At 48.6% G+C, this 12,173-nt stretch overlaps 1 protein-coding gene across 2 annotated transcripts in view; it reads right to left on the reverse strand.

Moving 5' to 3' along the window:
• CREB3L2 (cAMP responsive element binding protein 3 like 2) overlaps window positions 1–5,913 on the reverse strand; it is an 84,250-nt gene extending 78,337 nt beyond the window's left edge. Inside the window, exon 1 of one of the 2 annotated variants that reach the window (XM_074168042.1) lies at window positions 5,630–5,913. In XM_074168042.1, the coding sequence (XP_074024143.1) occupies window positions 5,630–5,743 (114 nt within the window). In that variant the 5' untranslated portion in view covers window positions 5,744–5,913. The remainder of the gene's footprint in view (window positions 1–5,629) is intronic. The other variant, XM_074168041.1, reaches the window with a different exon arrangement.
• Between the last annotated feature and the right edge of the window lie 6,260 nt (window positions 5,914–12,173).

Raw genomic sequence — 12,173 nt, forward strand, 5'->3', positions numbered from 1 at the left:
AATTGGATCAAACAATATTGACAGCAGACTTTACAGAGATACATGCAGCCACCACAAAATAAGATACAGCCAGCTCCACATCCACACATGCTGTGGAAACCACAACTTTTAATTAAATAGATTGCAAAAATGAAGCACTGTCATCCATTTAAATTAACGATTGCCACTGCCATGTACTCCAAAAATCAGAGGCAATCCCTGGCAGCTCATTCAGAGGCAGCCTTTCTGCAGAAGTCATTAGAACACGAAGTAACAGCGTTCATCATTTTTGTGGCAGAGGAAATGAGTCACACAACCTCCCGGCGAGGTTCAGAGGCTTGTTACGGGCAATTTTTATCTAAGGAAACAAGGCTGGCTCAAAGTTTCCCCAGCTCATCTTAGATGACCATCACAACCCTGAACGCTACCCTTCAGGGGCAGATGTCTTTGGTTTTGCTTTCCCAGGGAGAAGGCAATTTGGTTGCCAAGGTCTGGGACACCTCCTCCGCTCATGCCGACCTATGCTGCACCCGTATTACAGGGTTGAGCTGCCCACAGCATCACCAGCGACATGGCAACAGGCTTGCTGAGCTCAAACACTGCTCAGAGGCAGCACAAATACAGGTTGGGCAGCCCTGAGGAGAAGGACTTGGGGGTGTTGGTTCACGAGAAGCTCAACATGAGCTGGCAATGTGCACTCGCAGCCTGCAAAGCCAACCGCATCCTGGGCTGCACCAGAAGAAGCGTGGCCAGCAGGTCAAGGGCGGTGATTCTGTCCCTCTGCTCTGCTCTCCTGAGACCCTACCTGGAGTACTGCGTCCAGCTCTGGGGCCCCCAACATAAGGACACAGACACATTGCAGCAAGTCCAGAGGAGGACCATGAAGATGATGAGAGGGCTAGAGCACCCCTCCTGTGAAGACAGGCTGAGAGTTGGGGTTACTCAGCCTGGAGAAGACTCCAGGGAGACCTAGCAGCCTTCCAGTACCTGAAGGGGGCCTACTGGAAAGATGGGAAGGGACTCATTTATCAGGGAGTGCAGCAATAGGACAAGGGGTAATGGTTTTAAACTGAAAGAGGGGAGATTTAGATTAGATATTAGGAAGGAATTCTTTACTGTGAGAGTGATGAGGCACTGGAACAGGTTGCCCAGGGAAGTTGTGGATGCTCCTTCCCTAGAAGTGTTCAAGGCCAGGCTGGATGCGCCTTTGAGCAACCTGCTCTAGTGGAGGTGTCCTTGCCCATGGCAGGGGGGTTGGAACTCCATGATGTTTGAGGTGCCTTCCAACTCTAACCATTCTATGATTCTATGATCAGCAACGTGGTATTTAAGGCACTTCAATTTCTTCATATAAGCTTCAAGTTCAATAGTCAGGCTTTTTAAAGAATAAGCAACTTGGGCTACTTAGCACTTGAAGTATACTTCCAGTTAACCACTCATCATCAAGACACTCAGGACGTGACACCTGGGAATTAGTTGTAAGTATTTAAGCCAGCTGCTGTCCCCACATACCTGTAGGACAGGTACAGTTCTACATCTGCCATACCAAGACCACAGTCGTACTTACATTCACCTGCATTTTGCTACCATCTGGAAGCAGCAGCCAGCAGCTAATGTGTTAAAATAACCATGAAAATGAGGGTAAAAAACCAGACTACCTCCTCAGTATTAAATAAGGAGTTTTTAAATGTCAAAGGCTCATAAGAAATATCTTCCTTTCAGCTGCCTTCCAGCAACGGGACAGGTAGTTGGCATTTCCCAGCACGTCTGTCAACAGACTTATCCATCTGCATCAGTTCAGGCATTTGTCACTGAAGATGCCATCCCAGCTGGGCCATGGATCAGCTCCAGCGGAGACCCATGATGGCAAGCAGAGCTCTCCCACTTCAAGCCCGACTGCGTGTTACAGGAAGTAAGAGCAGCGGCAAGAAGGTGAAGAGTCTGCAACCTGGCCACGCTTCTGCTCCCTTTGGGTGGCAGCAGGCTTTGTGCTTCCTTTCTGCTCGACTGCCAGGAAAAAGAAAAAGCATATAATAATAATAATAATAATAATAATAATACCTTGTGCAATGCCAGGGTACAGTATTACCTACACACAATCATAACAAGCTACAGGGCATATGAATATTATATATGCAGACACGTCACATATGCCATGAACACACCTCTGGGAAAGCTTTCAGCCTTTTCTTAGCTGGGAAACTAAGCCACTCTGGAAAAGTAACTGCTATAAAGCTATCTGGCATCCAGGTGACTACTATAAACCCTGAAGACTCTAATGAGCCACCTCAAGGACTGCTGCCTGCCAACGCCAGAGCTAAGCTCCTCAAGGTCCCAGTTTCTCCCAGCACAGCCGATGACATCACCGACAGCAACAGCGGAGCGGAGGGTACTGCTCCTCACGCTGCTCCAGGCGCTGGTGAAGTCATCAGCTGTTAAAGAGAAATTTAAATCCCCGGGAGGCTGGATTTCAGCCCTGGTAATTAAGGCAGGCTGGAACAGTTTAAAATAGAGGTCGAGTTTTTAAGTGTATGCATACTTTCCCACTTGTCTAGTAGTTTCAAATCAGCCAGACCCCCGAATAGCCTTTGTGGTGGTAAAAAGGTTAAAGTTTAACTTAAAATACACAAAAGGCAGCTGGCACAGAATTCTCACCCTTGCCCATCTACGCACATGGGTCCGACTGGCAAAGGGCACAAATCCTTCTTCCTGCTTCTGAGGTTTCCCTCCTCCCCCTCTCCAGTCCAGCTCCCGCTCCTAGGGCTGAGTGACTACCCTAGGCACCTTTCCCAAGCCCACCCAGAAGTTTTCCTGAACGCAGACTCGCACATCCAGCTATGGGACACCTCGGGAGTGTGCAAAGACCAGAAGATGCCACAGGGCACGTGTTCCTCAACCGTAAGGATGACAGCAGTGGTGGTGGGCACTCATGCAGAGTGTAGGAGGGTCTCCTCATAACCTTGATCTTTTCAGAAACACCCTGCAATAAGTTTACAGACTCAGCAGAACCAGCTGGGTCAAACCAGTCCTCCCACATGGAAAGCATAAGCCAGGAGAAGAACAAATGTTTCATCCAGAGAGGTTTTGTTTGTTTTGTTTTTAAAAATGATTCTATGAAGCTTTGGCCAGAGGTAAATGGAGAACTTGTGTTTCATTATATTCCTGCTTAAGCACAGTATTTTCATCCACACAGCAGGAGACACTTTGCAAAAGAAAAAGTGCAACTGGCAGAAACATAATTCCCTGGGCAGGGGTAAAAGCACATGATTTCAGAAAATTTCCCTTTTTTCCTTTAAAGATCCTAATACCCCACTGCACCTACTTTATCCATAGCATTTTGTTACTTTTATGGGGTTTTTTTTGTACTGACAGCTTCTTTCAGAAGAATTCCAAAAACAACAAAAAAGTTAAATTGATTTCACACTTTTTATTTGATTTTAAGGTGGTCTAAAGGAGTCTTAAACGCCTAAAAAAAACAAAACAAAACAAAACAACAAACCCAAACAAACAAAATCACACAAACAAACCAATGGTAGAAGGTTACTCTCAAACAGGAGTCGCAGCCCAACAGCCCAAGGTTTTGCAGATGCACCGCCTCTTGCAAAACACACATCATCATAGCATTTGAAGCTTAAAATCCCCAATAAAACTTGAAAACGGCAGAGGAAAAGCACCACATTTCCACCTTCCAGGCAGCCAGGATGTTTTGTTTGCCAAGCTATACTTAAAACCATGTTCCAGGCTCCTTAAAATAGGGCAAAAAACACAAACATCCATGTCACTACACCCACAAGTTCTAGCCCAAGTGCAAGATCTCCTTCAGGGCACTAATTCAAAAAAAAAAAAAAAAAAAAAAAAAAAAAGAGAACACTAAAGAAGAAAACAAAAGTTAAGAGTGGCAACTCCATTCTCATCACAAGGATCCAAACAAAGCAGGAGGAAGTATCCCAGCACAACTGTAAAATCCAAGCGGGAGCACTCTCCGAAGAGCCTCTTACGTCACTCACAATATTCCTCTTGTTAAAGTAAAAACCTGGGTCTTGTTAAAGAAAAAACAACACAAGAAAACAGCTGTTTGGAGAAAGAGCTTTCCATTGTTAAGTGGACCTGCCGGCTCTTTAAAAAAAAAAAAAAAAAAAAACACACAACCCACCATAACGTATGATTGCTTTTCCCCAGATCTACCAGAAGACACACATTGCACAAGAAGGGCCGAAAATTTTCAAAGACAAAGAAGCCAAACAATGTTTGAAGACAGTCACGCGTGCAGCAGGCTTGCTTCCTGCTGAAACGAGGTTTGGAGTGTGTGACGGACATGATCCCGGATCAGCAAGGCCACCGCGTATCGCACACAACAAGTAAGGTTTTCCTTGTTTGCCTTTCAAGACTAACACCACGATCTCCGCACAGCCCCAGCACGCTGCCTCACCGCACCACGTGCTTTGGTGGCATCGGTGCTGTGGGATCACCACCGCTCCCACGAGAAGAGAGAGAGGTTGGTCCCTCTCTGCGGAGTGGGTGTGTTTGCGCTTCACTCCCTCAGGCGGAAGAAAGAAATGCAGAGAACCCACCGGCACGTGCCCAGCACCTTTCCTCAGGGACTCTGCCACATGCTAGTCACCACCACCACCACATTATGCTGGGTCTCCATTCGAGGACACGTTCAACAACTACACTGGGCTTCGCACAAACGCTGGACTACAGGAGTCTTCTGTGCACCCACTCCATGAGCTGGACCACCCCAAAGCGGTCCAGCTCACTTCCACTTCGGATTCACACCTACACAGCTTTATAAAGTTTAATCTCTCCTTGCAAAAAGCCTCCAGATTAATAGAGAAACAAGAGAGCAGGGCGAAGATGCATTTCCTTGGGATTGGCCTGGCTATGTGTTTTGCACAAGCAAAAATATGGGGATTCCAGTCAAAAAAAAAAAAAAATTAAAAAAATCATCAAAACTTCATGTGCCGGCCCTACAAGCCACTCAAGCAAGGATTTCATCAGCATCTTTAAAAGACACCCACCCACCCCCCCCCGTAGCATGCCTGTGGGACAGTCAACTTCTGACACTGGCACGACAGCCACAGACCAGGCGCCGGGGAAGGAGAGCCCCTCGCTTCACGATGTCCATCCGTCTGTCCCAGGCTACAGGGACAAACCGGGCGCTTCTGTAACTTCCTTCCTGCGCTGGGGGAGCCCAGGGAGCAGGACGGCGCCTGGAGGGTCTCGCTTGGAAGAAGAGGCATTCGGTGACCTCTCGACGGGACCTCGGGAGAAGCAGCCCGTGCTGCGGGGGAAGCAGGAGCCCCGGCCGGGCGTAGGGCTGCCCCCGCAGGGAGGCGACAAGGCCCGGGATAGGCTCTCGCAAACCGACGGGGCGACCCACGGCCCCGAGGCCCGCCCCGGACACCTCGCTCCCCCGGGGGGAACCAGGCCCGGCAGGGCGGCAGCCCCCAGAGAGATGGCGGCGAGCGAACAGCCACCTGGCACTGACCCCCCCAACGAAGGGGGGGGGGGGGGGAGGGGCAGCCACCCAGTACGATGCCCCCTGCCACAGCCCACCCCCACCCCCCAAAACGTGGCCGCCCACGGGGGCCATCCCTTCCCCGCCCTCCGGGAGGCCCCGGCCAGAGCGCCCCCCGCCGCTTCTCACCGTATGGCACAGCAGGGTGTCGGGGTCGGCGGGCTCGCACAGCTCGCTCAGCTTGCGGTCCCACTGAAGCAGCGGCAGCGGCGGCTGCTCCCCGCCACTCTCACACACCTCCATGGCGGCCGCAAGACACGGGGCACCCACACCGCCTCCCCCTGCCCACCCGCGGCGGCCGGCTCACGCCGCGTCGCCCACTCCCATGGAGTGGGAGCCCCTCGCTCTCCCTCCGCTCCCCGGGCCCGGCGCCGCACTGAAGCCGCGTCCCCACCACCGCCGTCCGGCAGTGTGCGGGCGTCGGGGCGGGCGGGTCACTCCGCCAGCTGCGCCCCGCCACGCCCCCGCCCGGCCACGCCCCCGCCGCCCCATCCGCCAATCGGAAACCAGGAGTGCGGCCGGCCGGCGGGCCGCGCCCCAATGGGCGCTCGGCCCCCGCACGGCTCCAGCTGTGGAATGTGGGCGGGGTCTCCCCGCGGCGCGTCACGGCGGGGTGAGGGGTAGAGAGGGGGGAGACCCCTCGTGCCCCGGCGCGGCCAATGGGAGCCACGGGGCCGGCGGGAGCGACGGGCGCTCCAGCCAACGCGGTAGCGACAAGACTGCAGCCGCCGCGCGCCGCCCCGCCCCCTCGGCTGTGTGAGGGCGGCGGGCCGGGGCGGGAGCGTAGCGGCGCCTGCTGCTGGGCCGGAGCGCGGCGGCCGGGCCTACCCCGGTGCCCGCGGCTCCTTCTCCAGCCGTTTGGCTGGGCCTGCCAGCGTTCCCCCAGCCGCGGTTAGGGCAGCGGGCTGAGGCGGTTCCTCGCCCGCCAGAGGACGGGGCCAGCCTCGCCTCAGGGAGAAGAGCAGCCGCGGCAGACTCCCCCCCCCCCGCCACCCTCTTTCTCCCAGCGCTGGGATCACCTACACCGCAGCGGGGGTTTGGAGTTGCCAGTCGCTTGGCCTTTCTGTTTAAAAAGAGGCGTGAAAACCGGCCAGCGCTCGGGGTTTGACGCGGCCGAGCCCGGCTCTCCCGTCCATTAGCGCTGCCTCAGAACTCGGCTTGTGAAAAGCAGAAATTTTACCAAGAACTGCGCTTTAAAAGGCTGTGTGGCCTCGAGGCTGGCAGCAAAGAGCGTCCCGTTGCCTGTCCCATGCCGTTCCCAGGGTGCTCATCAACCAGCCGTAAAAATAACCCCAGTCAATGGGAAATTCTGGTATTTTAAGACTTGCCTTTATGCCAAGCCAGGACAACGCTGACATTTCATCATATTTTTTATTTAAAAAAAATATATAAAAAAAGCCAAATCTTCACAATTCAAGAAATTGGGCGTTCTTCAGGGCTTCATTTCAGCTCCTGGAACTCAATCAATGCATTTTGCTGTGGGTCAGTTCAACGCTAATTGGCATTTCCACGCTGCATTGTGCAGGAGTCGTAACTGGATTTCCTGATGCGTTCTCTCTCTTCTAGACCTCCCATTTAGACTCCATCTCTTGTGGCACACCACTTTCATTCCCTCACAGAGCATCAGTGATACAGTCCTTGCCAAGGAGAGCCTCGACTAGCCCTCTGAGGAAGACAGTCAAAGAGACTTCCCAGAACCCTTCAGGCACAAAAGCAATGAGACGATATAAAAATAATGGTGACTTTTGGGGGGCTGTCCCTTTAAGATTTATTAATCTTTTTTTTTTTTTACTTTTTTTTAAAAAAAAAAACAACTATAATAAAAGCTACATTGTTTGGTGAAGAATATAAAGGGGAAATCCCTAACTGCCCCAGCCAAAGACCTCCTGCAAAGTTGAGTTAAGTTATTGTGAAACAAGTCAGTCCAGTATATGCCCTCAGCAGGACAGAAAACATTTAAAGCCAAATTACTACCGCCTGAATTGCTACCTGCCACTTTGGCAAGCCCGACTGGAGGTACAAACTTCTTGTGTCCTGGCACTGTCAAAGCAGTTACATTGTGCCAGTCCGGAGATGCAGATTATGAAACTTGTAAAGGTCAGTTCCTTACACAGAAACCTCTGCGTTTTCATTGGATGTGTTCTTACTTTCAAAGCTTTTGCGGCCTTGTGATAATCCATCTAACAAAAGGCTCTCCATCACTCCGTTGGCTGACATTAGATCCTTCTAAAATTACTGCTATGACTAGAGAATTTCTTTGGGCTGGGGCACTAAATTAATCTTTTGCCCGTGTAAGAAGCCTAGAGGGATGTTTGCCTTGTAAGCCAACAAAATAAAACCCACCTTAAAAGAAGAAAGATGGAGCTGACTGGGTGACTGCAACGCCATGTGCTGAACATGCTGAGAGGATCAGAGTCTCGTAAGGACCGGTATTTGACCAAGAGTGCTGGGCTGAACTTTCTTGTCCTAACACATTTTTCAGGAAGAAATATTTAGGGAACAAGTTGCACAGTACATATGTCTGTTGCTCCCCCTTGGGTAAAGCGCTGATGGGAAATTAGGCACCCTGGGTAAACAGCGTGCTGCTTTTCCCAAGGGCTTCCACTCTTCCTGCATCACGTAAAATTGTGTTCCTCTCTCCTCTACACTTCCCCCGGGGCTCTCTTGTACCGTTGGTACTGAGGCTCAGCTGCCGCTGTGGTACACAGTGCTGCTGAGTATTCACAAGCATCTTGGAAGATTTCTTTGGCCACTGAAATATTTTGATACAGAGACTATCAATTTCTGGGGCTATTCACCAATATAAAACACAATATTGGCAACTAGTGACTGGTATCCCAAACTGGCATCCTGCCTAGTTCCTGCCATATTATTAAAAGTAGCTTTCAAGGCTGCATCTCGTTTTTGAGCTTCAACATTCCTAAAACAATTCCCTGAGACTTTCTAAGGAAATATGGCCAATTCGCCCTGTGTGGTGACAACTAACAGCATACAGACCACACTGAAGTTTTTGTGCTCCAGCATCAGTTCTTCTTGGGAAAAGAAATCTGTAGTAGCAAGTTTCTGCTAAAAATTGGTAGCACATACAGGGCACCAAGAGCGAAGAGACAAAAGTGGAGGAAATTAATCCTTTCCAGAGAATATTAACGATTCAATGTCCTGATACAGAACATGGGATAGCAATCTAACGTGTCGTGTGTTGCTGCTCACAAACTGACACTACACCAGAAATCAGGCACTGTGGAAAGCACCACAAAACAAGCAAGAAGATTATACAGACACAACTATCCTCCTAACTTTTTCCCACATTGCTTGGAGGATTTTAAATAAATAAAAAAAGACTTCAATAGCTCCTAGCATGATGATAATCCAGGCCCTTTTTCCGTACTTCATAACTCTCCTTTTAAAGCAGCTTTAGTAGTATTTTTAAGTTCCAACTCATCTAATTCGGAGAGCATTTTGGTTTCTCCTTTTGTGCAAAACCACTTCCTCGCAACAGACTTCTGAACTGGGTTTGAATTCAACTCTCCCACACAGCAGGACAGTGCAAAAATTGACCGACAATCTAGAAGAAGATAAAAAGGTGGAGGGTTATTGTTTGCAGAGATAAAGCTGAGGGGAGAGGAAAGCTCAGCTTTCTTTTACTGAGCATTCTTTGGCCCTTCTGCAAGGAGCAGAAAGCCCACACAGAAAAAAAAACATGTAGAAAACCCACACAGAAAACTAAACCAGCAAAGACAGAGGAGGCTGTTGAGGCAGAGCTCCAAACAAACACCACTTACTTGAACCATCAAAGAAAAAAGCTAGCAATAATACAAGCCTACTAAGTCACAGAAAACTTGGCAAAGGAAAGGTGCTCTCTTTTCCTCGCAGATCCGGGTTCCAGAAGCCACAACTCCTGCAACCGCATCATTGCTCAGTTCTCGATTGGGTCAGTTGCACAAAGGCTCATTAAATATTTACAGGTGACATTTTTCTGACTTGTGACAACCAGGATCAAGATAACCATCTGTTTTCTACAGCCATTCTGTTCAAATAACTTTGAAAAGTCAACCAGCAAGAAAAGAACAAAGAGCAACAGATCCTACAGCGTAACAATTGCAAGGGTTTTCACCAGCTACGAACAAAAAAAAATCTTACCCCTTGAAAGCCATAGAAAATGGCCATAGTTAGAGGTTTCTTCAACAAAATTAGCACCTCTTAAATAGTACAGGGCACAAACTTCAGGACTAAGAACACAAAGAATGACCAAGCAATCAATTTCCAACCACAGTAGCTGCTGGAGATTGTTCTGAAATGGCAAAGTATGGTAATGAGCCAATTGTTTATCTAAGACATAAAGCAACAAGCAAAAGAAAGAAACCTCATGCACACTAACACACATTTCCCACAAGAGGGTGTCTCCGTAGAAACCCCGTGAAAGTTTATTTCTTTGCATGTTGTGTGTCGTTAGTACCTCGTAATGCACTAACAAAGCGAATGTCTTGTGTAAATGGGATCTAAACTGCACTTCTGTGTGGAGAAGCTCGCCATCCCCAAGATAAAACAGCCACCAAGTCTTAGTTTGTACGTACAGACACGCTCAACTACTCGGCAAAAAGGCTCCCACCACAGAAATTTCAAGTTAAAAATAGAAGGTGTGCTTGAGAATAGTGAAGTTTTCTTCCCACAATCCTGGCATTATGTTCCTTTTCTGACATGAATACTTGTGAAAGAAGTGGGATCGCCGGTACCGGAGAGAGCCTACTACTAAAACCACGTAACTGGCACGCTGACAGAAACACAAGTTCCCTTTACCAGAATATTCCTGGCCTCCTGTACCCAGGGACTTCTCAAAGCACGAATTCAGCTTTGTTGCCTTTGCAATTCCTGGCCTCTCTGCATGGTCTTTTACCTCCTACTGGCACTTCTAGTCTTCACAGCAGAGCTGGGACAAGGCTCAAACACCTACCCTGTTCATGCAGGCCACCGAGCAGTCACTAGGACACAAGTCTTTTGGCTAGGCTAGAACCCAAGCCAGGTACCTGCTGGTAAAAAGCTCTAGTAATTCTATACCAGTCCAAGTCCTCAGTCATTCTTAATGCATCCTGTTACTCTGTCCGCAGAAATTATGAGTCATGAAAGAGAAACAAGAGAAGATGCTTCAGCCAAAGAAATCACGTCCCACCACTGAAATATCCCTCTCATTACCCTCCGCATTATGTGGGGTTGGGTTCCCAAATACAGGTCACACTTCAATTAAAGTTGAAAATGTTCTTCACCGTGTGACACAGGCACAATGCCCATGGTATCTTCCTCAAACCAGTGTACTACAGCTACAGAAAGAAGCACAGAAGAGGGTTTCCTACACCTTACACCAGACTGACAGAAATAACTGAGTGGCATTGAGCTGCACTGCAGACCAGAATAGCTTCTTCTCAGGGCTGTTAAGAAATGCTCCAAATACTTGCTTAAAATGCACTATCATTTTAAAAAGAAATCATCTCTATTTTTTATCTCTCTCAATCTATCTCCATAAATACATAAAGTAAATTCCTTGTTAAGGTCAAACACTTCTAAATGTCCCGGTTGATGCAAGCAATCAGGGTTTGCCTAATCCAGTTTACACAAGAGGTTAACATGGACAAGCAAAAGCTGAGTGCCCTTTACTAAGGGACAGCGTGGAAAAAACCTCATTGCCTAGTTATAAACAAGGTATCACTGTATTTGACTCAGCAGATACCACTTCCATTCTTTAACAGTTCCTCACAGAGCAAGAAACCCCAACCCAGATGCTATGGGAATGCCGACTTTCTCATAACAACACTTGATTTTTTCGTAACAAGAATTACTTAGTTACAGATTAACTTTGTCCCATAGCAGCAAAGCAGACCTAAGAGGTGAACGCACAACACACCTCTGCCACTGGTTATTTTTGCTGTAACTATGTCCATTGCTAATGCAGAATCATTTGTGAAAATCTACCCTAATGCAAAATTGCGATGAGCACTCAAGATACTGCACCGCTTTTCAAAGAGTGTGTTCTCAAAGTAGATACGTGCTGTCTTTGTAGCCAGTCAATCTTTAAAAGCATACCAGCGACTTTAAATAGAACAACCGGAAAAGCAAGAAAAAGTTGAAAGTTCTTGAGCAAATATTTTCTTTGTTGGCACCTGATCCTGTACCTTGTGCTAGCTCAGCTCTGTGCCCAGCCTGAGCCAAGGGCAGAGATTGTCATGAGCCATTCAGCAGCCACTGAGAGGGCACATGCAGCAGTGAAGGGAACCATCGCTGCCACCTCTACTCCGAGTTTGGAACTGGCAACCAGTTCCTAAGCTCCAAAGCAGACACCGTCACAAGCTGCACTGAGCTCCACCACCACCGCAGAGCGCAGAAGAGGAGGTAACCACTGAGCGAACAGAGGCCCAGCACGTTCACTCGAGGCCTCCTAGATACGCAGAAAGCTTAAGACAAATCCCAGCCTTCAGCTAACAGGAAACGTTTGTATGGACCAAACACCAACTGTATTTGGATCACGACTATAGAAATGCACCGTCACAACTTTTCCCAGCAGTACAGCGGGCTCAGATTGAACAAGGAGGAGTTAGGCGAACTAAAAGTCAGATCTTCCTATTTAAAAAGATACCACAATCTGCTGTGGGTAACAACCCATTTATGTAGCTGAGTATTTCCA

The sequence above is a fragment of the Numenius arquata genome, chromosome 2 (assembly GCF_964106895.1).
Source record: "Numenius arquata chromosome 2, bNumArq3.hap1.1, whole genome shotgun sequence".
Classification (NCBI taxonomy): Eukaryota; Metazoa; Chordata; class Aves; order Charadriiformes; family Scolopacidae; genus Numenius; species Numenius arquata.